Consider the following 27422-nt stretch of genomic DNA (forward strand, 5'->3'; position numbering starts at 1 on the left):
TTTTCATCATCTGAAACTGGAATTCTTAATCCCTTAAACACTAAATCCCCATTCCCCCATGTTCTACTTTTTTTATCTCTGTGAATTTGACTCTTCTAGATGCCATGTATAAGTGGAATCATACAGTGTTTGTCTTTTGTGACTGGCTCCTTTCACTTAGCATGTCTTCAGGGTTCATCCATGCTGTAGCATGTGCCAGAATCTCTTTCCTTTTTAGAGCTGAATGGTTTTCCATTGTATGTATATACATTTTATTTACCCATTTATCTGTCGATGGGCACTTGGGTCACTTCCACCTTTGGCTGTTATAAATAATGCTGCTGTGAAAAGGGTGAGTGAAAATCTTTTCAAGTCCTTATTTTCAGTTCTTTTGGGTACATACCTAGAAATGAAATTGCTGGAATCATAGGATAATTATGTTTTAATTTTTGGAGGGGCTGCCATACTGTTTTCCACAGTGACTGCATCAAGCATTCCTATCAACAGTGCACAAGGAGTTCCAGTTTCTCCACATCCTGGCTATTGTTATTTTCTGTTTGTTTGTTTTTCATAATAGCCTTCCTAATGGGTATGTTGTTTTTCAACTAACTTTATTTTTTATGTTCAAGTATTCTTTAGAGTATTACAGACATCATGTCATTCCATCCCTCAATACTTAGGTTTGCATCCCTGAAAAATAATATTTTTCTCCATTCTTGAAATAACATTATTATACCTAGCAAAACTGACAGTTCCTCCTGATGCTGGGTCTTATAAATTATCTTTTACAGCTACTTTGTTCAAATCAGGATCCGCTCCAAGAATCTGTTCTTAATTCTCTTTTAATCTTGACCTTTGTCAGAATATTGATTGGTAGAGAAGATGGAACCATGTCCTGAAGAATATCTCACCTTATGCATTTGTCTGATTGCTTCCTCATGGTGATATTTAGCTTTTTCGTTATCTCTTGTAATTTCTGTAAATTAGAAATTAGGTCTAAAGGTTTGGTTAGATTGAAGTTAAATATCATAGGTAGTGGATTAAAGCAATGGTGGTCTGATTATTCCCTCATCATTCAATTACGTTCATCCCTCTTTGCTCCAGAGAATAATCTGGAAGGGAATACGTTAGGCCCTTACTTCCATTTACCACTCACTGATGATTTCAACACCAGTTATCATTCTTTTCCTGTATCAATAATTTTCTCAGGAGCTGAAAATAAACCTTTGGGACTCCTCTGGCAGTCCAGCGGTTAAGACTCTACGCTTCACTGCAGGGTGCCATGGGTTCAATCCTTGATCGGGAACTAAGATCCCTCACACTGCACAGCACAGCCAAAAAAAAAAAAGAAAATGAATCTTTGAAGTATTATCATCCCTCCTTTATGCACTAGCTGGCTTTTTTTCTGCAGTTTTCCCTCATCAATGGGCACTTCCCTTGAATATACTTCCTCCTGAAAAGGCTGCACACATGCTTAATTCTTTCCCTTTAAACACCAATTTTCAAACTAAGGAGTTGGTATAATGGTTGCTTCAAATGGTGACAGATGAGTTTTGTCAGACTTTTTCTATTTTGAGTATCTTGGTAAACTCATGGATTTTCATAGATCCAAGGGGCTTGTAGAGGCAAATTGGCCTGCTGGAGCTGAGCCATTTTTAAAGGAAAGCAAGAATGTACGTGAAGAAGGCAGCCAGAGTATATGTGTGAGAGAGCGTGTGTGTCTCTGTCTGTTCCCCCATCCCTGCTCCCAGCCATACCAACCAGTGTGTATTCACATTTGTTAGGCGTCCTTAAGTGAAGCTTTCAAGTGCTGTCAAAGCCCATCAGACCCCCATGGTGACTGTTAGCAGCTCATTTAGGAGGTGATTCAACTATCACCTTGGTTTGTAAGTTTCAACCTGCTCCAGGGCTGAGTGGCTACATTTCCTAACCAGGTTACCTTTCAGGGACAGGAACAAAGATCACTCTTAAATGATACCTGATGAAAAGGAAAAAAAATTATGTGTGTGTGTGTGTGTGTGTGTGTGTGTGTGTATGTGTGTGTGTGTATGTATATACAAATATTTGTGTTGTATATAAATACAAATATATATACAAATATTGTATATATACATATATACCCAAACACATGTGTATATATATACAGATACACTTTCTAAAAACTTTTTATATTGGAGTATAGCTGATAAACAATCTTATGGCAGTTTCAGGTGGACAGCAAAGGGACTCAGCCATGCATATACATGTATCTATTCTCCCCCAAACAACCCTCCCATCCAGGCTGCCATGAAACATTGAGCAGAGTTCCCTGTGCTGTACAGTAGGACCTTGTTGGTTATCCATTTTAAATATAGCAGTGTGTACATGTCCATCCCAAACTCCCTAATACATAATTTTTAAAATTGAAGTAAAATTCAGTTAGCATAAAATTAGCCATTTTAAAGTACCAATTCAGTGACATTTCGTATTTTCACAGTGTTGTGTAAGCATCACCTCCTTCTAAACCCCAGGATATTTTCATCACTCCCCAAAGAAACCCCGTGCCTATTAGAGGGTCATTTTCCATTCTCCCATCGCATCCCCACCCAGCCCCTGGCAATCATGAATTGGCTTTTGGCCCCTGTGGATTTTTCTATTCTGGACATTTTATATAAATGGAATCATACTATATGGTGTGTTTCACTTGGCGTGTTTTCAAGATTCAACACGTTGTAGCTTGTATCACTACTCCGTTCCTTTTATGGCTGAATAACATGCCATTGTATGGATATACCACATTCTGTTTACCTTTCATCGATGGACAGAATTTGATTTGTTTCCGCCGTTTGCCCATTGTGAACAGAGCTGTTAATTTTCCTCCTGTTTTGCCTCTTCACTGTCTGCGTTATCGTCCCATTTTGAGTAAGCTTTGTATTTGGTCTTTTTAAGTCTTTATAACCTGGTCTTCCAAGGTCTTTCTTTGAAGGATGGTGGGATGGACAGTGAGGGGTGCTCTGACTACGAAGGAGACCAAGGGCAAGATTTGGTCTTGTTAAGAAAAATATTTGGGGGGTCTTCCCTGGTGGTCCAGTGGTTAGGACTCAGTGCTTCCATTGCAGGGGGCAGGGGTTTGATCCCGGGTTAGGGAACTAAAATCCCACATGCAAAGTAGACAGGGGGAAAAAAAATTACGAAAGTCCTGCATGAGGGAATTCCCTGGTGATCCAGTAGTTAGGACTCCATGCTCTCACTGCAGGCATACAGGTTCAGTCCCTGGTTGGAGAACCAACATCCCACATACCAAGTACTTCGGGAAAAAAAAAAAAAAACAATAAAAAAAATAATAAAAAGTCCTGGTTATAGGCCCAAATTATGCTGGCATTTTATGTACTTGTAGTCCCTATTTTCTGGGGTGGGAGGTGGGATTGCAAAGTGAATCCATTAATCTTATATGAATTGTCCAAGCGCTCAGCCTTAACCTAGATTTGTGTAGGGAAATGAATGGAAAGGGAAGTAACTTTCTAAGGTCAGTGATTGAGTTGGAAATGGGATGGATGGCAGGAAACATTTCTCAGATCAGTGCTAGTCACCTGTTAAATTAGTTAATTTTTAAAAAAAATCCTGTGCACAGTCACAAATCTTCCAGTGAATGTAAATATTTATTGGTTGATCTTTGTAATGTAAGGAGACAGTATTAGGAGAAGAACTCTATTTAAGAGAAAGCTTGGTCTCTTTAAAGGAGCCATCTGACAGATATATGTGGGTTTTAAATGCTTGTGGAATGATTCTCCAGGGGCAAAATAAAAAGCAATTAACATTAGTAATTTCCTTAACCGAAATCAGTGCAGCCCTTGGTCTGTCATACAGTGACTCTTTGAACCATAGTTTTATCCAGGCAGCTCTGAAATTAGTCCTAAATTGCTATGTGACACGATGCAAAAATTTTTCTTATTTATGTTTTATTAGAAAAATAACTCTCCAAAAGACCTACTTCTTGGGCTGTGAATGGGGAACAACCCATTGAAGAACAGAGAGACAAGTGGTAAAATAATAGTAAAATAACTGAAGCATGCATTCTGTATTGCTTATTAAACATACATTATTACGTATGTTAGGAAGCAACCCTCCAAGTCATTTTTGTTCCTTCTTTAGGGGCATGTTTACAAATGGTGTCCCTTGGTTCAGGAGTGTGCCAGCCAGTTACTGGTCTGGACACGGGAAATGCATTCTCTTTCCCTGTCCTGATCCTCTGGAAAAGACTGTTTCCAAGTTTAGCCATGCCCTTTGTGACGTGGATACAAGGAAATGGGGCACATGCCAGGGAGACCCTTCCCTAGGGAGCCCAGAGTCCAGGGGGCATTTATTCAATCTGTCCCTTTCTTACTGGTCCTGGACATGAGGATGGAAAGGATTGGAGGGGACAGCTGCCCTCTCCCTTCCACCTTAGGTCACTGCCCATCTCTGCCCTGGGACAGCCTGCAGTCCCTCAGATGGCTAAGTCTGGGCAAAATCTCTGGGCAGACTGGGATCACTCCTCAAGTCTCATGATCTAATAGGCAGACCAGAAAATTAAATGACATTCAGAGAAAGCGAAGAAGTGGGTGACACTTGTGACTGAGGCAGGCTTGTCTTCCATTTCTTCCTCACTTGGTGAAAATTTTGGACCCTCCTGGCTCAGGGCAAGCACCAGTTGCCCTGATGGCATTAGCTTTGGGGAACTCTTTCTAAGAAAGCCAAAGAAACCTTGGCTAAGTGGAGCTGGGAGACCGTTCAGTTCTTAGGGTCCCTGGAAGAGGAGGTTGAAAGGAAGAAAGGATGAGCCTAAGGCACAATATAAATGCTAAATTTTAAGGTGGTAATTCTGGGCAAGTAAATAATATATTTTGTATATAGTCCAGTACACTATTAATACAAAAGAAACGCTGGGTAGTTGTGTGTACTAGTTAGCTAAAGGAAGTTTTGATCAAGGAGGTAAAGATGCTAAAAGGCTCCTTGCAAGTGTCAGAAGAGGAATTCTTAAGAGGTGTAAGGGCAGTGGCTGCTGGCATGAGACTTGTTAAAATTTGAAGAGGACCCACCACATTGTCATATCTTATTCCTGGCTTCCTCCTTTCACATCAACCTCCACAGATCCATCAGGCAGCAATCTGGTTACCAAAACCATGCCTCCCTGTCCTGAAATTGAATTTGAACTGAGAACACATAATTTGCAAAATTTAGTCAGGGACAGTTAATTTTCCGCATAAATCTTGAGTATTTCACTTGGGTTATTACACTGGTCTCACGTGGCATCCTCCTGTCTTGATTCTGGCATTAGTGCAATGTGATTAACAGCCCAGGCTGCAGGCTCCAGCTGCTTATAGGTTCAAATCCAGGTCGTTTCACTTCCTAGCAGCCATGTATCTCAGTTTCCTCATCTGTGAAATGGGTGAACGGTAGAACATACCTCATGGGGCTGTCTAAAAGAATAAATGAGATATATCTACACTACACTTAGCATGGGATCTAGCCCTTCAATCATGCTTAGTAAACATTAGCTCCTCTTTTTGCCTGGCCCCCTAGAGGGGGTCTCTGGATGGTGTTTTATAAGGAACCCTGGGCTTCAGAGCTACTTTCCAATTTTCTCTGGGCTTCCTCACCTTTTCTCTAGGCTTTCCTTACCTGTGAAGTCAGGGACGGGGGTCTCCAGTGAGGCCCCTTTTAGCTCAGAAATGATGTGACAGAAGGAAGAAAGTTTTGTGTTAGCTGTAGCTTCTGTTCATTAACACTTTCCCTTTCTCTTCTTTGAACCATGATAAATGAGAACTGTCTTTTTACTTCCTTAAATACAGAAGTGAGCTTTTGAGAATTCTCAAAAGAAATCAGCCCAAAGACAGGTCTAAATAATCTTGTACTCCTGCTAGATAATGAGAAAAACCTTTGAGAAGAAGTCCTGTTTCCATACCTCTCTCTTGATATATTGTGCTATTTGTATGTTTCTGTATCCTGGCAGTTTTGACCAATTACAGTGAAGTGAAAGCATGATTAGCTTTTTTTTTTTCAGCCCCTCCTCTTTCTTTAAGGGACTTCCTGCTAGGTTGAGTGGCCCCTGAGAGTTCACGGACTACATCAGATAGAGACTTTAACCAGACAAGGTAGTTTTATAAAGGCTGAGACTTTGAGGGGTGGATTGAGATGGAGGGGGTGTATTCTTTTCAAAACGATGTTTTTGTTGTTAACCTTGAATGAATTGTGAAAAATGTAAGAAGGGAGAAAGGTAATTCAGAAAAGGTATGTTTCAGTAAAGAGCAAGTTGGCTGGGATTTGTTTTCCCCCATAAGTGTCAGTGGTTGTATAAATTTCAGACTTTAAAATCCACTCAGTAAAACTGACATCCCTGTTTATTCACTCTGGCTGACTCCCTGATAGAAACCTCCTGAGTTTTACATCCATCACTCATTTTGCCTTCCTTGAAAGCCCAGGGCATGACCTGCCTGTGGGTCCCTTCTGTTCTCAGAGTGGATTTCATGGCCCATGGCCTGGGCATGAATAACAGTTGGACAACACTGCAGAGTTGGTCACCAGGTTTCACAGCTAATGAGCTTTTTCTTGGGAAAGCCTCAGATTCCTTGGTTGGGCAAACCCTCCCACTTTACAGATGAAGAAACGGGTGCATGTATACATGTTTAGTGTCACCTTGGACATCCTAATTAGATGATGAGTATGCCAGCTACCTAGCTAAGGCAGTCTGGTCCTTAGCTTGAGTTTGGCTGTGGTTTTGATGCTTATAACAGAATTGCTCACTCTAGCTAATGGTCACTGAGCTCTTCCTTCAGAGTAAGGACTACTGGCCTAAGTACCCCCTAGACTTTTTTCTTTCTTTTTTAATCAATCTCAATCTGTATTTCCAGTAACAGTTTTCTACAGGAGTGGGCTGCTTTAAGCGTTAGGAATGTTTCCAGTTTAAGAATTTAGAAACCCACACCTTCTGGGCCAGCTTCAGGCACAGCAAGTCTTCTACCAGACTGGGTTCTGGCCTGCCCTCACCCCTTTCGAAAGCGACCCTTGGGCACCTCACCAAAGGGCGGGCTGTGGGTGGGGTCCTGTCCAAGACAGTAGGGCGCCCACCTCAGAGCAGAATGCATTCATGGTGTTCTGTCTGGCAACCACCCAAGTCAGTACTGCTCCCGCCTGTACCACCACGCCGCATTTAACGCTGACTCCCTCGCGACCTGGAAAGGCAAACCTGAGGCCAACGTCAGGGGACCAGCCTAACCGAACTGCTGGCGTCTTGCAGAACTGGCTCCCTAGACCGTACCCAGGCCAGCGGGCCCGAAGAGGGTACGGGACTGCCGGGTTCGCAGGCATATCAGGTCGTGGTCTCAGAGCTTGTGCAAACCCGAGAGTCCGTGTGCCCGCTGCCGGGGCACAGGGACCCGTCCCTGGTGTCGCGTGCAGGGCCGTTCCCCGAGGCCCATGCACCCCGGGGCTCCTGTAAGACACCCCGCAGGACCACACAAAAGACCCCACCCCAGGTCGGGCGTGCATTTCCTGTTAGAGACGCGCGGCGTGCAGCCACCCATGTGCATCCCGCGGCGCGCGGGCCGGGCGGGGCGCGGGGCACGCCCCCACGCAGCCCCAGTACCCCAGCTCCGGCCGCGAGGGGCCGCCCTCGGCGGGCCCGCCCCCGTGTCACCGCAGGCCGGGCTCCCTTTGTGTGCGGCCCGAACGCCGGGGCCGCGCCATTGGCCCGCCGGCCCGGGGGGCCAGCCCCTTCCTGGCTCGCCTCATGCATATGCATGAGCGCCCCGGCCCTCCCCACGCCGGCCCCTCTCCGCCCCCTCCCGCGCGGGCGTGCGAAGCGCGCGGCGCGGCTCCCTCCTCGCGGCAGCGGGAGCCCGAGCCCGAGCCCGAGCCCGAGCCCGAGCCAGGGCGAGCCGAGCCTGCTCCGGGCGGGCGGCGGCGGCGGCGGCGCCGCTCCAGCCATGTCAGCGCGCGCGAGCCTGGGCCCACCATGAGCCATGGCCATGTCCGTGAGCGCCGAGGACGACGACTATGAATCGGAGCCGGACCAGGTCTGTGGCCCGGGGTGGGGTTGAGGGAGGGACCCGCCACCCGCCGGTTCGACCTCCCGACCGACCGACTGACGCGCCCCGGGCGGCCGCGACGCCGCCGCCGCCACGATGAGGAGAAAGTTTTGCAGTCGCCGCCGGCGGAGCTGCCAGGGCCCGGCCCGAGCGGGGCGTGGAGGAGCGCGGCAGGCCGGCGGCCACCCGGGCGCCGCGGGCCCCGCAGCCGGCCGGGGCAGGGGGCGTGTGCGAGCGTCCGTGCGTGAGGGTGGCTGGCCGTGCCGCGGGGACAATGTGGGCCTCGCCGTCGGGCGGGCCCTGAGGGGCGCGGGCCACGGCCCGCGGGCAAGTTGCGGGCGCCGGCGCGGGCGGCCGGGCGCGCCTCGCCTTCCCCTCGCGCCCTCGCCCGCGGCCCACGCGCGTGCCGGCCGCCCCGGGCGCTCCCGAACCTGCAGGCGACGGCGCCTCCTTCCTTTCTGTTTGCAAAGTTGCACCGGGACCCTCGGCCTCTGGGCTGGAGGACGCCCGCGGCCCGGAGGGTGGGCGGCCCGGGGCCCGTGGGCCCGACGGCCCGAGCTTTTGTCTGGGCGCCGCGCGCCGGCCGCCCGCCGTGGGCAGACGGAGACAGGAAGGGGTACGAGGCTCGGGCCGGCGCGGGGAATCCGGAACCCAGCGAGTCCGCTCCGCGGCGGCGGCAGCGGCGAGAGGAAGCCGTGACCCCAGATGGCAGTATTTGGCCTCGGTTGGATCTAGAAGGGAAAGCAACCTCTCTTGGGACCAGGGGCTTGAAATCTGTATAAAACAAAGCCTTGGGTGTGTTTACGGCGTGAAAATTTACTCCGGGGAGATTCGTGTTTAGGAAGCAGGGGAAGAAAGTTGAGGTTTTACGAAGTAGAATCTGCACGGTATTTGAAACAGGGCACCGGCTTGGTAGACTTATCTGAGGAATTAAGCATTGACGGGTTGAGTTATCGTGTGGGCATGAGACTAGGTGAATAAGATGCTTACTTATAATCCCGGGTGCATTTCCTCAGTGGAATGAAGATGTTTTGGAATGTTCAGGCCAAGATGTAGGAACGTTTTTTTTCCTTCTATCAGGCGTGGTTGAGGAAGTACTATATATACTGCACGTAAGTCGTAACACACATATTATTAAGTGGTTTTATGTAACAGAGACGAAGTTAAAGTGCATTTTCTCAGTTTTGCTGGACGTTTTTCAGGCTCATCGTGTATCTTATGATGTGTTCCTGAATCTCACTTGTCTTCTGGATCGGATGAACCCAGAGACAACCCAAGTGGTTTTGCCTTAAAACTTTAATCAGGGCAGAAGCATAGTCTGTGAGGTTCTCAGTTCTTGCTGCTTAGGTTCATACTTCAACTCTTCCTCTGAAAATTTTCAATTAATTGTGGGTCTGCCCAATCCCTGCCAACAGCGTACCCTTCCTGCATCTGGTCACTCATAAGACATCTGTATTCAGTATTGATTGTGTTTCGGTGTGTCGAGTGAGGTTCCTGTTACCTCTTTTGTTTTGGTTTTTAATTTGGCCACACCCTATGGTAGACACTACATGGGACAGGACCTCTGGGCTTAAATCACATTTTCACTTTTTTGCCACTCCTGAGAGGACCCATACTCCCTGTAGGCAGATTTTTCCCCCTCCTACTCACATCAGTCAGCCTGACTGTGGCACAGTTGTTAGTAACGGAAGTTCTCCAGGTTGCCGTGTTCGCTTTAAGATGATGCTACCACTCAGGAGCATTGAGGGAGATGACCTGTAAGCCAGGCCAGCCAGTGGGCAGAAGGTTTTCCCCAGAGTCCCAATAGAGAAGTTGGCTGTCAGCCACAGACCCTGCATTTGCCAGCCCTCCAGGTCATGGCTCCCTGCTGCTTGCCCTCCCACCCCCAACCCTTTCCTCAGCCCCAGTATTTCTTGGATCTGAGAAGAGCGGCTTCCTCTAAGGCAATTGTGTCTTCCACATGGGAGCCAGAGTCTCTGGATGGAATCTGCAGCTCACAGACTGTAGACCCCGCTCTCCTCTAAAGTCTCCTTCAAGGAGGGGCAGAAGTCTTGGAGTGTGGGCATGCAGGTATGCTTGGTCACCTGCTGCGGGCCACCTGCTGCGTGAAGGGCCCCAGTGGAGGCCCTGTCAGGAAGCTTCTGTTACCTGGTCTGTCCCTGCAGCTGAGCCTGGCCCCTCACCCTTGATCAGAATTTTGCCTGCTCTACCTTAAAAGTCTCTGCACTTCCTTGGTCCCCACTGGAGGGTGCTGTCCAGTCCTGGGCGGCTTCAGGCTTCCTTACGCGTGTACCGCCAAGCTGGCCTTCTGCCCCGCACCTTCCCACAGTACCCTGTGCCTCCCTGCTCCCAGTGTTGGGCGCATGCAATGGGAGAGACCCTTGGTTGGGCCTTCTCCCATGGACTTCCTTTGCTTCTTCAGTGCAGAATGTGCTGGAAGATTCTTTTCAGCTCTTTTAGTTTGAGGGCTATTAGTAAGGAGAATCTCATCTTGTGTGTGTTTTTTTTTAACTGCTAAAGAGTAAATACCATTATTCCTTTTTTTTTCCTTTTTAACTAAAATGATTACTTTTTAACTAAAAATGATTACTTCTTGTTTGTTAAAAATACTGATTAGGGGAACTTGCCTGGTGGTCCAGTAGTTAGGACTCTGTGCTTCCACTTCAGAGAACACGGGTTCGATCCCTGGTTGGGAAACTAAGATCCCACATGCTCCGTGGCACGGCCAAAAAAATTTTTTTTTAGGAAATTATGATGAAGAAGATCTCAGAAATTTATATGGCTGTAACCACTGCACTATTCTCTGTAACTGTTATAAGAGTGACATTTTCATATGGGTCCCTGAACCCTCCCCAAATTACATACAAAAGTTTTATGACCTTGTGTGTATGTGCATTTTTCTGGGAGAAAGGTCCCCAGCTTTCCTTGGATTCTCCAGAGGCCCACCCTTCCCCTGGGTTTCTGGTAGCTCCTGTGTTTTTATTCTCTTGCTCCTTACTCTTGGTGTATAAACAAACCCAAGCCCTCCCTGGAGTCTGCAGGTGTGTGTTAAGGGGCCTGCAGCTCAGCTCAAAACCACCCTTTCCTGGGATGTCCATTATGCTTGAAGATCTGGGAATAGACATGATGTTGAAAAAAATCTGTTATACAACTGAAGGTAATGTTAGCATGACAGATTTCCCTGCTGTTTGGGGGCTCTGGCTACCCTTCTTGGGGCCAGGTGTCAGTGGGCTGCTGTTAGGGGCAGTTTGATGGGGAACACCAAATCATAAAAACAGACACAGCCTCGCTTACTGTTCTCTGACCGACTCCTCTTGACAGTTGAAACTCTGGCCTGCTCCCTCCTTGAAGCTCTTCCGTCTGCGATGCCACGAACTCCTGCTGCTTCTCCTGCCCTTCTGGCAGTTCCTCAGTAGGGTGCTCTTTGTCACCCGGCCCTTGGATGTTTTCTGTCCTGAAGGTACTGCTCAGGACCCTGTGGTCCACGCTGTCCATTCTCCCTGAACAACCCTGTGGACTTAAGTCGTTAAGCACCACACGATGCTGATTCCCAGCTGTGTGCCTCAGCTCCAGTCCCTCCTGGCTGCTTGCTACTGGCCACCTTTTTTGGATGTCTCATGGGCTCCTCGGATTCCATGTGTCCACAGCGGATTCGTGTTCTCTCCTCTCTCCTGTTGCTCTAGCCTGAAACCTCAGAGTCTTCCAGGACTCATCCTGTTTGTAAGCCCCACCTGCACCCAGCCTACCGGGTCTTCTAAACCGGCTCTGCTTCTAAAACACCCCTGAATCTTTCCCTCCCTGGCATTCCTCCTGTGGCTTCTACCCCAGCCTTCACAACCCTCGACCTGACTGCTGTAGCATCCTCAACTCATATCCCTGTCTTTCATCTTGCCCACCACCCAAAAACTTCACTCCCCACAGTGCAGCCAGAATATAGTAGTTTTGTTCCTGTACGCAAAGCCCTTTAAGTGCTCTTTATGCAGAACACCATAATGTGGTCTATGGGGCCCTGCAGGTTTAGGCTCCTGCCACCTCAGGGCTGTTTTCCAGCAGCCATATCAAGCTATTCCTTGTACGGGTCATCTAGCTTCTTCTCTCTATCTTACTCTTCCTTCTGCCTAGAATATTCACTCCTGAACCCCACCCCTCCTCCTGGCCTGCAGCAGCCTATCTTCTCTCTAAAACTCACTTTAGTCACAGCCACTGTGTGTGACACTTGTCTCAGCCTCTCTTCCTCGTGAGATGAGGCACTTCTGGGTCAGCATGCCAGGGTCCAGGCTGTAGAGCCCCTGCCTGGGTATCTTGGCTTCTCGTTTATGGGCAGTATGACATTAAGGAGATCACTTAACTGCACTGTGCCTCAGTTCCCTTATTTCTAAATGGGTGTGTGTGTGTGTGTGTGTGTGTGTGCGCGCGCTCAGTCATATCCAGCTCTTTGCAACCCCATCAACTGGGGCCCACCAGGCTCCTCTGTCCATGGAATTTTCCAGACGAGAATACTGGAGTGGGTTGCCATTTCCTCCTCCAGGGGATCTTCCAGACCCAGGGTCCAACCTGTATCTCCTACGTGTTCTGCATTGGCAGGTGGATTCTTTACCACAGAACCACCTGGAAAGATAATAATTCCTCCCTCATAGATTATCAATACAAATATTGAAAAAGAGTGTTACTTCAGTAAATGTTCGCTTTTGATTTTATCATCATTGTGTTGCAGTGCATATTTATGCAGTAACACATCTTTCTCCCCCTAGACTGTAGTGCCTTTGAGAGTAGGGAACAAACACACCTTACTCAGGTTTGTAGTCCCAGCACCCAGTATCGAGTCTGTATATAATTCACAGCCAGAAGACAGTTGAGTGGGTAGGTGGGTGGGTGTGAGTGTGAGGGGGTTAATGAATGAGTCTCTGGCACAGATCACATGCTTTATTGGCCTAGTTTGGAGAAATTTTTTCATGCGCTTATTGCCCATTTCTTATATCTCTTTTTGGAGACATATCTGCTTAAATCCTTTGCCCCTTTTAAAACTGAGATAGTTATTGGGTTTTTTTTTTTTTTTTTCAGTTGCGCCAGGTCTTAGTTGCAGCATGCAGGACCTTCATTGCTATGTCCTGGATCTTTAGTTGTAGCACTTGGGCTCTTAGTTGCAACACGGAGTATCTAGGTCCCTGACCAGGAATAGAACTCAGCTCCCCCTGCATTGGGAGCGCAGAGTCTTAACCATTGGTCCACCAGGGGAATCCCGAGATATCTGTCTTTCTGTTGTTGCTGTTTTATACCCTCTGGATACTAGCCCCTTAAGAGATGTATATTTTGCAAATAATTTCTCCCACTCTCTGTACTTCTTACTTGATAGTGCCTTTTTTTTGGACTGCATCAGGTCTTGTTGTAGCACGTGGGATCAAGTTCCCTGACCAGGGATCAAACCCCAGAACCCTGCATTGGGAGCGTGGAGTCTTAGCCACTGGACCACCTGGGAAATCCCTGATAGTGCCCTTTTAAGCACATAAGTTTCAAATTTGAAGTCCAGTTTTATCTTCTTTTGTCACCTGTGCTTTTGGTGTCACATTCAAAAACTCATTGCCTCACCCAAGGTCATGAAGATTTATCCTTAGTTTTTCTTCTAAGAGTTTTATGGTTTTAGCTCTTACGTTAAGGTTGTCTATCCATTTGGGGTTAATTTTTGTATGTAGTGTGATGTGAGTTCAACGTCATCCTTTTGCATGTGGATATCTGTTTATCCCCACACCATTTGTCGGAAAGACTGTTCTTTTCCCCACTGAATTGTCATGACACACGTGCCAAAAATCAGTTGGTTATAACTACTGTATTTATGGGGCTTTACTTCTGAATCCTCAGTTCCAGTGCAGTGATCTGTGTATGTGTCCTTATGCCAGTACCACTCTGTTTTGGTTACTGTGAGTGAAGTGCAAGTTGCTCAGTTGTGTTCAACTCTTTGCGACCCCGTAGACTATACAGTCCATGGAATTCTCCAGCCCAGAATACTGGAGTGGGTAGCCTTTCCCTTCTCCAGGGGATCTTCCCAACCCAGGGATCGAACTGGGGTCTTCTGCATTACAGGCAGATTCTTTACCAGCTGAGCTATCAGGGGACTGTAGTTTCAAAGTAAGTTTTGAAATCAGGAAGTGTAAGTCCTCCAACTTTGTTCTTCATTTTCAAGATTGTTCAGGTTCCTTGCATTTCTACATGATTTTTTTTTTTTTTTTTGGCCATGAAGTATAGCTTGTGGGATCTTAGTTCTCCAATCGATCTGGGATCCAGCCTGCCCCCTGCGTTGGAAGTGTGGAGTGCTAACTGCTGGACCATCAAGGAAGTCCCTCCACATGAATTTTAGAATCAGCTTTTCAGTTTCTGCAGATGAGCCAGCTGAGATTTTCACAGGGGTTGCACTGAGTCTGTAGGCCACTTAGGGGGTACTGCCATCTTAATGGTGGTGTCTTTCCGTCCATGAACGTGGGATGTCTTTTCATTAATTCAGGTTAATCCAACTAATGTTAAATCCCAGTATTTTAGAGATGAGGGATTGAAGGTTCTGCCCATGAATATTCTGGAGAATAGGATCTGATGGGAGGCACTTAGTTAATGTTTGTGGAATGAATGAACTATCTCAGTAGTATTCCTTTAAAAAAATTTCATTGTTTAAAACTTTCTTATCAATAACATTCCTTTTAAGGATGATACTTATGAGATGTTGATGGGGAAAAAGTGTTGGAATACTTAAGATTTGTGTGGGTTCAATTTTCCTAACCAGATGGAGCTGAGACTATGAGTCCTGAGCTGATAAAATCAACAAACCTTGGGGTTTGGGAGACTGCTTTGTTTATATGTGAAAGTCAGTGGTCGCTACTCTTCCCTTTTGCTGAGAAGAACACTTCAGGCTGAAATTAACAAAGGAATATCCTGGGTTATTTGAATAGAGGTACAGGTAGGATAGAGTAGAATGGAGTATTGGTTTGGGCTTCCCTGGTGGCTCAAGTGGTAAAGAATCCAACTCTGGTGCAGGAGACCTGGGTTTGATCCCTGAGTTGGGAAGATCCAGAGAAGATCCCTGGAGAAGGGAATGGCAACCCACTCCAGTATTCTTGCCTGGGAAATCCCATGGACAGAAGAGCCTGGTGGGCTACAGTCCACAGGGTCATAAAGAGTCGGACACCAAAGTTTGGGACCAAAAGAAGTTTGGGAACGTTTAGGTGTTACCCAAAAGAAGTTAGGTTAGAAGCGTCACCTTCCCTAATAGAGACCTTCTGATCTTACCTGTTGATTTTCTCAGCGGTCTTTATAAGGCTCCTGAATTTCAGGTGTTGCTCAGTTGACTCCTGCTGGCCCACGAAGCTGCAGGCTGCAGCAGCTTCTCTGGAGGCCTGGCAAAGAGGGCCTGAATCAAGGTCTCTGGAAGCAGCCGCCCTTAAACCTCTTCCTTTGAGGCGTTGTCTGCCGTTGACTCTTGTCATTTTCCAGGATGTCTCAGCTGCCATCAAGATCCAGACAGATTTGGTTTTCCCATAGCCTGGGAAAGTGCTTCTTCAGATGAAAATGAACTTTGGGAAGCAAAGGAAAGTGGGTTTATTTCAGAGTCAGGTATGAGCTTTATGACTGGTTGAATTGACCCAACTCTCTTAGTTCCAAGTGGCCAGTGAGGCCAGGGGTGCTCAGCGGCTGTTTATACCTGATGCTCCTGAGTGGGAGGCAGAAGCCAGTTTTGGACACCTGGAATTTTTTCCCTTCATCAAAGAAGCTAGTCTTTAGACTCTCCTGCTCCAGGGTCAGTGTGTAAGCCCTTGGCCTTGGTTTTGTCTGTGGGGCTGGAGCGTGTGCTCTCCTCTCTGTACCTGACTTGTAGCTCTGAATCTCCCATGTTTCAGGGATTTGAGGAGTGAGTTGCTGACTGGACTAGGGCTTTTTACCGGAGAGTCTTCTGGGCTGTAAAGAGAGGGAAAAAAAAACCTTCCCGGTCTCCATTTCTCTAGAAACTGAGGTCTTCCTCTGCACCTCGTGTCAGCCTCCATTCTGCTAAGGGCATCGAGGCACTAGCTGTGGGCCCGTTCCCGTGGATCTGGGGGTGCTCGTCCTGCTCGGCCTGCGCGTCACTCTGGTTTATAGTGTTTACTCACACTCGCAGGGTATGCACATCCTCTGCTGGCTCCCTGACCTTGGGCAGGTCACTTGCCCTCTAGCTGCAGTTTCCTCATCTCCCACAGGGTTATTACGGGGAAATTAGATGATGCCCTGTGTGAAGTGATGAGCAGGACGCCAGGCCCCCGGCAAGTGCCCACCTGCACTGTGGTCACCGTCCCTGTCATGGCTGCTTGCTGCTTAGTGTTCGGGTCCACAGTCCCTTACTTGCTGTTCTCAAATCTAGAGACTCTGAAAACTGATTTTTTTTCACTACTCATCTGGCAGCAAGACCTGACCTGAATTGACAGGTGATGCATAGATTGACATACCCCTCTGAAGGTGCCTGCCAGGGCTGTGGAACTGCCCACGTGCATGACTCGCGCCACACCCCCCCCCCAACTTCCCTGGGGTGTGTGTGGTGTGTAAGGAGGCCCTCCACAGCTTGCAGGAGGAGTAACTTGCATTGGGGCAGCCCCGTACCCTGCCTGGGGACACTGGCATGGTCTGGCGGGAGTGGCGGAGTCAGGGCAGGGGCAGTAAGGACACAGGGACCCGTGGATCTGGGTCTGGATGAGAGGGATCACGATTCAGAGAAGATGGTGGGAGTGAGGCGCAATTCTCAGAGAAAGGTGGGCTGTTTTCCTTGCTGATGTGGCTGTAAGTTTCTCAGCAGCCCCTGTAGTTTTTGGGGAGGAGACTGTAAGTGTGTACTGTGGTGCGGGGTCCCCTGAAGGAAGACTTTCTCTGCACTGTGGTACATTGTAACCACACTTCTCAGCCTGGGAGCTGGCGCGGGGCAGGATTTTGCCAAAGGATCCAAGTTTGGCAAGCAACTAAGATGAAAAGGCCGGGATGGACTGAAGCTGGCTAAGAAGGGCTTGAAGCATTTGATGCCAATTAGATAGTTTTGGGAAGAGAGTGCGTCTCCCTGACCAAGGGATGAACCATTTTCCAGAAAATAGAAAGCTGCCCCAGGCGGGACAGACTCTCCATGCCATCCAGGTCTTTCCCAGATCTGATCCCGGGTGGACAGTGTCCCAGCAGCTGGCTTCTGATCCTGGTTTGCAAGAGGCTCTGGAGCTGGTGGCCAGGTCGTAAGGGTCTCAGAGCAGGACATGTGGCTGGCTCGTGCCCTGCTCAGCATTTACCAGCACTTTGTGTTCACCTGTGTTTCTCTGATAGGATTTGGAGCCCATGTGGAGAAGGTCTCAGAAATCAGCTCCTTAGGGTTCCGGTCTCCTTCTCCCGGGGTCTGGTTTACTGAGCGCATGCCAGGTGTCAGCCGCCTTGTTGAGGGACAGTGGCGACAAGCACCCTCCGTAACTGCCTCCCGAGCTCTTGTCTCGAGAAGACTCTCACAGGAGAACGGGCAGTTATGCTGTGGTGGGCCGGAGCGGGCGGTCAGGGAGGGCGGCCAGGAGAAGGCGGTGTGTAAACTGCGCCCTGCAGCCCGAGCTGGCCTTAGCCCGGTGGTGTGCGGAGGCGGCAGTGCTCCTGGCGGACGGCCTCCCCGCGGAGACACAGGTGGCCTGAGGAGCCTGGCCTGAGGCGTGGGGGCCACGGGAGGCTCTTGAGCTGCCCTCAGAAGCAGGGATGTCCCGTGCAGTTTTCTGCGCCTGCCATAATGAAGCCCCAAACAACGGATCCCCTCTGGAGCCTGGAAGTTGGAAGTCAAGGTGTCGCAAGGGCCCTACTTTCTCTGAAGGTTCTAGGCGAGGACCCTTCCTCTCCTCCTCCAGCTTCTGGCGTCCGCTGGCTTTTTTGGCATTTCTCGGCTTGGAGTCAGGAGCCCTCCAGTCATCTCTCCGCCGTCTCTCCGCGTCTTCACATAAGATCTCTCTGCTGCGTCCACGTTCCCCCTTTCACAAGGACACCAGTCCCACTGGAGCAACGTCCCCCTTCAGGCCCTTATTTTAGTGATTTCCTCTGTAAAGACCCTATTTCCGAATAAGATCACATTCTGAGGTCGTGGGGTCGGGACTTCAGTATGTCTTTGCGGGGTGGGGCACACTTTACCGCCTAAACCGCCGTCTTACCAAGTCGCCCGTGTCTTCTCCCGCAGAACCGGGCGGTAGGTCGGCCCAAGGGGAAGCTGGGCCCGGCCTCCGCGGTGAAGTTGGCCGCCAACCGGACCACGGCGGGAGCTCGCCGGCGCCGGACGCGATGCCGCAAGTGCGAGGCCTGCCTGCGGACGGAGTGCGGCGAGTGCCACTTCTGCAAGGACATGAAGAAGTTCGGGGGCCCCGGGCGGATGAAGCAGAGCTGCATCATGAGGCAGTGCATCGCGGTGAGTGCGCCCCGGGCCGTGCTTCTCCCCCGACCCCACCTCGCCGAAGGGCAGCCCTTCCTTCCTCCGGACTGGCACCGTGGAATCCAGGCCCCACCTCCTCCGCGTGGGGCTGGTCTCTGCAGTCCCTCCGCTGAAAGATAGTGTGGCCACAGCAGAAATCCCGGAGGGGTGCTCCCTCCTGGAAAGAGAGGGGGGCCCTAGTGCTGTTTCCAGATTGCTGGCTGCAGGGCTCCGGGACGGTTCTACAATGCGCTGCGGCTCCTTTTTTTTCATAGTCCGATGGTCCTATAATCCTTCCTTCCCTCGATGACCCAGTACTTTGAAGTCTCAGCCATTAAAGATGTCGGGGCAGCCTGTCCTGTCTTTGACCCCGTTGCCAACATTTATGGTCCAGTTCATGATGGTTGTGGGCCCTCCCTTCCTTCCTGTCCTGCCTTCAAAGTCAGAGGTCTGGGTGGAAGGTCAGTGCCCCTCCTGAGGGGGCCGTCCCAGAGAAAGAGGACTGATTTATGGGGTCCAGGAGTGGGCTGCTGGAGAGCCTGTCCAGCCCCTCCAGACCTGGCCTCCTGCTTTGCCCCTGGACAGGGCGGTGGGCACTGACTCTGGCCATTCGGCGGAGTCTCAGCTCTGCCCTGCATCTGCCCTGCACACACTGACGCACTCTGCCTTCCTTAGGGCACTGTGCCTCCAGCCCCAGGGAGGGAGTGGCGATCTCCCTGCTCCCCGGGGACAGCAGGCTCAGCGGGAGGATCAAGGCCTCCGGCCCAGGTGAGCCCATTGCAGGCCCAGCCTGGCATCGAGGGAGCCTTCCTCCTGTGTCCCTGCTTCTTCAAGCCTGGGGCACCTTCCTCTTCTCCCTCCTACATGTACTGCTTGTATTTTCTGTCTCTGTTTTTAATTGTGGTCAAGAACTTCTGTGACCATTTTTAAATGTACATGTCAGTGATATTACCAATGTGCTTTTTTTTTTTTAAATGCAAACTGATCTGTGCAACTTTTTTATCTTGTCAAATGGAAACTCTATATCCATTGAACAGCACCTCCCTCCACCCCCCACCCCAGCCCCTGGCAACCACCTTTCTACTTTCTGTTTCTAATTGTGACTACTTCTTAGATCTCTTAGAAGTTGAATAAGGCAGGGTCTGTCTGTTTCACTTAGCATTAATGTTCTTGAGGCTCATCCTTGCCAGGGTTTTCTTCTTTGTAAAGGATGACTGATATTCCACTGTATGGATATGCTGCATTTTCTCTTTCTGTTCATGTGTTGATGGGCATTTAAGTTGCCCCCACCTCTTGGCTATTGTGAATAATGCTGCAGTGAACATGAGCATGTCAGTATCCCTTTGAGATCCTGCTTTGAATTCCTTTGGATATATACTCAGAAGTACCATTGTTGGATCGTCAGTTCTGTTTTTAAGTGTGTGAGGAATCTCCATACTGTTTCCCACAGCAGTTACTCCGTTTCACCTGCCCACCAGTAGTGCACAAGGGTTCCAGTTTCTCCATTTCCTTCTTATTTTCCACAACACTTGCTGTCTCCTTTTTTATGATAGTGGGCATTCCTAGTGGGTGTGAGGTGCTACTTCATTGTGGTTTTGATTCACATTTATCTGGTGATTCCTGATGTCAAGCATGCTGTCATGTGATTGGTGGTCATTTGTAGACCTTCTTTGTAAAATATCTGTTGAAGTCCATTGCCTATTTTAAAATTGGATTGTATTTCTTTTTTTTTTTTTTTTTTAAACTTTACAATATTGTATTGGTTCTGCCATATATCGAAATGAATCCGCCACAGTGGATTGTATTTCTGTCCTTGAGTTGTAGGAGTTCTTCACATAGTCTGGATATTAACCCCTGATCAGATACATGGTTTGTAAATATTTTCTCCCATTCTGTAGGTTACCTTTTCCCTCTGTTGACTGTCTTTTTCTTTTCTGTGCAGGAGTTTTAAAGTTTCATGGCTTGTGTTTTTATGACCTGTACCCAGACCATTGGAATGGATTTCAGGGAATTTGAACGCTCCCCTGAAATTAAATACAGATTGTTATCTGTGTGCATGAGTGTGTGTGCATTTTTCTGGAGTGAGGGTCCATGACCTGCTGCATTCTGCACGATTTAAGAGAGGTTGTCCGTAGGGACTCTGGGTTTAGAGAACGGTGTCACCTAAAACCTGGCCCATCAGCGGTGTCCCGGGACAGTCTCTTCCTCTTTGGCTGTGCTTTCTCTTTCACCCCTGCCTTCCCTCCAGGGAACCAGGCCCAGTCATAGGAACCTGTCCCTGCCGTCACCTCTTCTTTGTAGCCCTGCTGTCTGCTCTGGTGCCTGGTTGTAGGAAATCTCGCCTCTGTGTGTCTCCAGTCTGACGTTTCTGGGGCTGATGGCAATGCAGCCTCAGCCCAGCCCTCTGCCCTCCTCTTCCTCTGGCCTTCCCCACCTGTTGGGGCATTCTTGCCATGGTTTATCCGCCTGTGACCCAGGCAGACCGTCTGCCCCCTCCTGCTTCTCCAGGCCTGTTTCCCTGAAGTGTGGTTCTGCCTCTTCCTGTTGGCAGCTTTCCCTTGCACCCTCTCCCAAGGACACGTTCCCCACTGACTTGACCCTTTCCCGCCGCCAGCACCCTCTCCCTCAAGCCTGGGCCGGGGCTTCCGCTCCTGTGTCTCTGCATTCGCTTGGCCTCTGAGTCTGCCCCTCCTCACCTGAACCAATGAGCACTCCTTTGTCTTCAGTGTTCCATTCACTTGAACAGAAACGTGTCATGTTATAGACTTTTACTAGTTATCAGTGGAGTGTATATCCTAGCTTATTTGAAGCTGTTCTAACTCAGTTTACTAAAAACTGATCGTGTTTCCTCTGGATTCTGAGTACTGGGAGGCGGGCGTGTATAAGGAGGAGAGAGTGAGAGCCTGCCCACAGGGGTTTACAGTCTAGGACTACATTGGCTGTCAAACTTTGTGGTCTCTGGATACCCTCTTAAAAATTATGAGAACCCCCAAAGAGCTTTTGTTTATGTGGGCTATTTATTTAGTAACATTACTGTAATAAAGTTTTTTTAATGTTTTGAATTCTAAATTTAAAAATGACAAGAAACCCACACTGTATGTTAGCATAAACAACATTTTTATGAGAAATAACATCTTCCAAAGCAAAAGGGATGAGTAGGAAAAATAGCATTGTTATGTTTTTGTAAATCTATTTTATGCCTGGTTCATTAGAAAAGACCTGGGTTTTCGCATATGCTCCTGTATTTATTCTCTTGCGGTAATGCTTTAGAAGAACTCTGAGGAAAATTTGGGCTCGTAGATACGTAGATGGAAAAGGGAGTAGTCTTTTACTGTAGTGTTTTCAGGGAATTGTGAATATTCTGATCCACCACCAGAACGGGACAGGTGGTGAGTGCTCAGGGGTTAGTTGCAGTGTGGAATCTGAAACTGTATCAACACACTTTTCATAGTGTTACATTAAAATTCATTAGTCTTTCTTGCCCCTCATGTATTCCTGCATAATATTGTAACATCAGACACTGGACATTTGGAAAACACTGGCTCACCTTAGTTTTTACAGATTTTCCAAGTAGGGGCAAATAGTGTTATACAATGTTAGAAAAATAATAAATGAACACATTTGTTAACACCACCACTAGTGTCCTCAGGAATGTCTTTAAGTATTGGGAAGTTGTCTATTTTATGATGGTTAATGTAAGTTTTCCAAAATTCTGATTTTTGTTTGAAAATTTGTATTTCATCATCTGCAACAAATGTCTTCATTTATTTTTCTGTGACAGGCTCACTTATTTTCATCCTTGAAAAAATATGCCATTACCACCCCCCTTTTTTTTAAATCAGTCTTCTTTCCAAAAAAACTGATGTTCTGTGGAGAAAGTGGCGAGTTCAGCTCACAGCTTGGTCACAAGTGCTTTTCCTTTAGATAACCATCATTCTTTGGTGTTCAGCTAAAATAGTTAATGGCTGTTTCCTATTTTGTCATGCAGAATCTGAAAAGGATGTGACCTCAGAGGTCAGACTTTTAATGAAATTACGATGTCCTTAAATGAAACTGGCCATTTCTTTAAGGAACGTATAACCAGGAATGGTCCAGTGACTGCCCGGGCATATTGGAGCCTGACACCAGTGGTTTCACCCACACAGTGAAAAAAGCAGATGGCGTCTTGGTGGTATTCTGAAGATAGTTTGACCTCCCTTTAAAGTCCTGAGGACCCAGAATCCTCAGTCCGTGCTTTGATGGCTGCTGGAGAGATACAGCCTCAGCCCCAACACATCCAGGCTTGGTTTGTGCCCCACCTCCCACTGCAGGTCTTGTCTCAAGTGTGAGGCGGTCCCTGACCTGTGTTTCAGGTCAGCCCTCCTTTCCCTCATCTCTCCCCTGGCCTGGCCCTCCTTGCTTTATTCTCCATTTCCTTTGTCACCATCTAACAGACTCTTCTTCATTTTGTCTGCTTCTCTCTACTAAAATGTAAGCTCAGAATGGCAGAGACTTCTATCTGCCTGGTTCAGTGCTGGAACAGTACCTGGCGTGTGGAGGTAGTACATGGATAAGGATTTGAATGAATGAATGAACGGTGGGCAGCCCTGCGCTGGTTCTCCCAGGGCTCCTGGAAGGCCCGAGGGGAGCTCATTGCCTTTGATCTGTTCCCCAGGGGGTCCTGGCCATGCTGACTTCCCTTGTGTTCTCCCCACCCTGCAGCCAGTGCTGCCTCACACCGCTGTGTGCCTGGTGTGTGGCGAGGCAGGAAAAGAGGACACAGTGGAAGAGGAAGAAGGCAAATTTAACCTCATGCTCATGGAATGCTCCATCTGCAATGAAATCATCCACCCTGGATGCCTTAAGGTGAGCAGGCTTGGGGGCATCGGGCTGCACTGCTCAACACCTGACCCTGGCTCTCTCTGTGGTGCTGACACTGCTCCACTGGGGGTGGTTGGGGTGGAGGGGAGTAAGTTCCTTCCCTGGAAAACCTGGGAGTCTGGGGGATTCTGTGCATCCGAGGATGAGCTGAGAGCAGAAGGGCCTGGACTAGCTCAGACCTTGCACACACCCATGTCTGCACACACGCATGCATGCACATGCACACACTCCACCTGCCAGGACCTCAGACCCACAGAGTTCCCGGAGTCTTGGACCTGGGCCAGAGAGACTGGGTAGTTGGGTTGCCTTTGGGTCTTCTGGGAAAGTAAGGCCTGGGCCAGGAGAGCGCGGGTCGTGTAACAACAGGTGGTTGCATTCCTGTCCTTTGTGCCAGGAACCTGTTCCCTCAGTGTGCCCAGGACAGGCCTGCCTTCAACCTGGGGACTGTCATGCTGGGCCTGCCCTTCTTAGGCAGCCGGTTCCACCTTTGAAAGGAATCAACTGCTCTGGGCTGGCACATACCTCACACTTCTGTCTCAAGTGAATGTCGTCATACCTGGCACCTCCCGCCAGCCCAGGTGTATCTCTGTTTAGAGAGATGAGGGTGGGTCCACCAGTGGGCCCGCCTCAAAGGGTGCTTCGACTCTGTCCCCTTTCCCTCAGTGACGTTAGCGGAGGTTTGTTTTGACACTTATCCCCTTTTCCCCAACATACCCACCTCCCACTCTGAAAAGGGTGCCTCGACTTGCCCCCAGCCCCTGGTCACTTCTCTCTCTCTTGGATCTGAATCTCCAGGAGAACCGGGAGAGCACATTTGACTGGCTGATACCAAGCACCCAGTATGGTGCAATGAGATGAGTGAACAGTTTGTGGGTCCTTGCTGGGTGCCAGGCCCTGAGCTAATTGCTTTCACTAGGTTACCTCATTAAATTCTTACATAACTCCAGGGAAACAGGCACATTCCATTTATGGCTGAGGGTACTTGTCCACGGAAATGAAGCGATTTGCCCAGGATCATGGAGCTAGAAGAGGCACAATCAGGATTTGAATCCTGACCTGAATCCAGAGCCACCGTCTTTACTACTCTTGTTTTTTCTTGGTCAAAGGTGGTATGGAAATAGCATTTGGGAGGGGGTGTCAATGCCTGGGGCAGAGCTGGCCTTGTTCCCCACCTCTTTGCTTGCTGACTGGTGTGTGTCCCTCCCAGATTAAGGAGTCAGAGGGCGTGGTCAACGATGAGCTTCCAAACTGCTGGGAGTGTCCCAAGTGTAACCACGCCGGCAAGACCGGGAAAGTGAGTGCCGGGCTCCAAGTCCCAGGGGTCAGCCCGGGAGGGGTAGACCTTGGCCTTGCCAGACCCAGCTTGTCCCCGCCACGGCGACGTCGGCTGGGAGGGGTTACTGCGGACTCTGGGGCAGGGGCAAGTCCAAAGATATACAGTTGGTGTGTTCCTTCTCTGTTTTTGGCCTACAAGCAAAAGCGTGGCCCTGGCTTTAAGTACGCCTCCAACCTGCCTGGCTCCCTGCTCAAGGAGCAGAAGATGAACCGGGACAACAAGGAAGGGCAGGAGCCTGCCAAGCGGAGGAGTGAGTGTGAGGAGGCGCCCCGGCGCAGGTCCGACGAGCACCCCAAGAAGGTGCCCCCCGACGGCATCCTGCGCCGAAAGTCGGACGACGTGCACCTGAGGCGGAAGCGGAAATACGAGAAGCCCCAGGAGCTGAGTGGACGCAAGCGAGTACGCTTAGGGGCAGGGGGCAGGGGGCGGGCAGCGAGGGGTGGCCTGGCTGGTCCCGGATGCAGGGGCGCCCGGGCGGGGGTGGGGACGGGCAGCGGGCCGCCCCAGCGAGTCACATAAGTCCTGAGAGCCCAGCCCAAGAGAAAAGGAGGGGAAAACCAGCGAGTCACTCCTCTTCCCACCCCTTTAGGCCTCGACGCTTCAAACGTCCCCCGGTTCCTCCTCTCACCTCTCGCCGAGGCCCCCTCTAGGCAGCAGCCTCAGCCCCTGGTGGAGATCCAGTCTCACTTACTTCCAGCAGCAGGTGCTCCCACGTCGCCCCGCCGCCCCGCCCCAGGCCCCCCGGGACCCCGAGTCCCTGGCACCCGCGCCCCCCACGCCCCACTCCCACCCCGCCCCCGCCCCACTGGTCCTCGAACCCACTGCCGCAGACGCTCCCAGACACCGTTTCACCGTAACTTCCCAGGCCCCAGCCCCGGGTCGCCGGCTCATGGTTCCGGCGTGGGGCCTGGGAAGCTGAAGCTGCCGCAGGGAAGCCCTGTGGATCTGGGGAACCTCGGAGGATCCTGGCGGCCCTGCTCCACCCACCGGCCCTTCCAGCATCAGCCACGAGGTGGCGCCCGGTTGTCTTCTCCCAGCTTTAGCCATTAAGGCTCGGCAGGGAAATCCAGCAGACCCTGCCTCCAGGCCTGGCTCCCAGAGCCAAGTCCGACCTGAATGGGCGACTGCGGATCCCTGGGTCTGTCCAGGGGTGGGAGGTCAAGTGGGTGGGGATAGTTCCATCAGCCCCCGCCACTTCCAGATTTTCCTTAAAGCCAGCAGGCAGGGCCCACCCAGAGCGGAGGAGACGGGGGTTTGTTGGGAAGGTGACCCCCCAGCCTCTGCTCTGTAGAGACTGTGGATTCTTGGTGGGGCTGCGTGTGGAGGGGACCAAATCCCGCGACCCCTGGGAGCAAGCTTTGCATCTTTTCTTTCCCATGACAGCTAAAACCTGGCAAAGAAGATAAGCTTTTCAGGAAAAAGGTACCATCTCCCACCCACCCCCTGCCCCGTTGTCCCAGAACCTCTCTTGGGGCAGTAGTCTTAGGCTGGAGGGTAGGAGGCCCTGGGTGGGCGCAGCCCCGGGCCTGGGAACTTACTCCCGTGCTCCCCTTCCTCAGCGACGGTCCTGGAAGAACGCTGAGGACCGGATAACTCTGGCCAACAAGCCTCTCCGGCGGTTCAAGCAGGAACCAGAGGACGACCTACCCGAGGCGCCCCCCAAGACCAGGGAGAGCGACCACTCGCGCTCCAGCTCCCCTACTGCCGGGCCAAGCACAGAGGGCGCGGAGGGGCCCGAGGAGAAGAAGAAGGTGAAGATGCGCCGGAAGCGGCGGCTCCCCAACAAGGAGCTGAGCAAGGAGCTGAGCAAGGAGCTGAACCAGGAGATCCAGAAGACGGAGAGCAGCCTGGCCCAGGAGAATCACCAGCCCATCAAGTCGGAGCCTGAGAGCGAGAACGAGGAGCCCAAGCGGCCCCTGGGCCTCTGCGAGCGCCCCCACCGCTTCAGCAAGGGGCTCAACGGCACCCCCCGGGAGCTGCGGCACCAGCTGGGGCCCGGCCTGCGCAGCCCGCCCCGAGTCATCTCCCGGCCCCCTCCCTCCGTGTCCCCGCCCAAGTGCATCCAGATGGAGCGACATGTGATCCGGCCGCCCCCCATCAGCCCCCCGCCCGACTCGCTGCCCTTGGATGACGGGGCAGCCCATGTCATGCACAGGGAGGTGTGGATGGCCGTCTTCAGCTACCTCAGCCACCAAGACTTGTGTGTCTGCATGCGGGTCTGCAAGACCTGGAACCGCTGGTGAGGGGCTGAGCTCAGACAGGGAGGCACCAGGGGGCCAGGCTGCTGCTAGACCCGGGTGGGCTGGGGCATCCCCACGGGGAGTCACTTATCATGCTCTCGCCTTCTAAGTCAGTCCAGCTTCAGTATCCTCAGAGAGTTCCAGAGTCCCGTCAGTGTGGTCTTGTTGAAAGAGGTGAACCCTATTTGCTTTCCTAGCTTAACCCCTTGGGAGGTGAACTAAGAACTGGGAGGTGAACTAAGAACCAAGTGGTATTCTTGTTCTTTAAGAGTTAGCTCAGGTGAGACTTGCCTGGCAGTCTTGTGGTTGGGAATCCGTGTTTCCACTGCTGGGAGCATAGGAATCCCTGGCCAGGAAGTTAAGATCCCATATACCAAGCAGTAGGGCACCCAAAAAAAAAAAAAAAAAAATAGGAGCCCAGGTTAAGGGCACCTTGCCAGTTCCTGGTATTCCTGCTTTGAGAGTCCCCAGCTTTCTGACCTTGGTCAAGTTAATGTACTTTCATCTGTGAACAGGCATGCTGCAGGGTTGTTTTGAGA

At 50.2% G+C, this 27422-nt stretch overlaps 1 protein-coding gene across 15 annotated transcripts in view; it reads left to right on the top strand.

The window, feature by feature from the left end:
* Positions 1-27422, top strand: part of KDM2B (lysine demethylase 2B) — a 118719-nt gene that overhangs the window by 84108 nt on the left and 7189 nt on the right. For 4 of the 15 annotated variants that reach the window (XM_086347616.1, XM_086347617.1, XM_086347621.1 and 1 more), the window contains 8 exons: positions 18220-18444; positions 19123-19215; positions 23149-23292; positions 24515-24601; positions 24773-25042; positions 25233-25346; positions 26027-26065; positions 26203-26882. In XM_086347616.1, the coding sequence (XP_086203742.1) occupies positions 18220-18444; positions 19123-19215; positions 23149-23292; positions 24515-24601; positions 24773-25042; positions 25233-25346; positions 26027-26065; positions 26203-26882 (1652 nt within the window). Of the gene's footprint in view, positions 1-7778; positions 8013-18219; positions 18445-19122; positions 19216-23148; positions 23293-24514; positions 24602-24772; positions 25043-25232; positions 25347-26026; positions 26066-26202; positions 26883-27422 lie in introns of those variants that run through there. The other 11 variants (XM_086347619.1, XM_086347620.1, XM_086347615.1 and 8 more) reach the window with 7 other exon arrangements.

This window comes from Bos grunniens, chromosome 17, assembly GCF_055505025.1.
Source record: "Bos grunniens cultivar Pamir isolate PY7600 chromosome 17, Bosgru_T2T1.0, whole genome shotgun sequence".
Taxonomy (NCBI): Eukaryota; Metazoa; Chordata; class Mammalia; order Artiodactyla; family Bovidae; genus Bos; species Bos grunniens.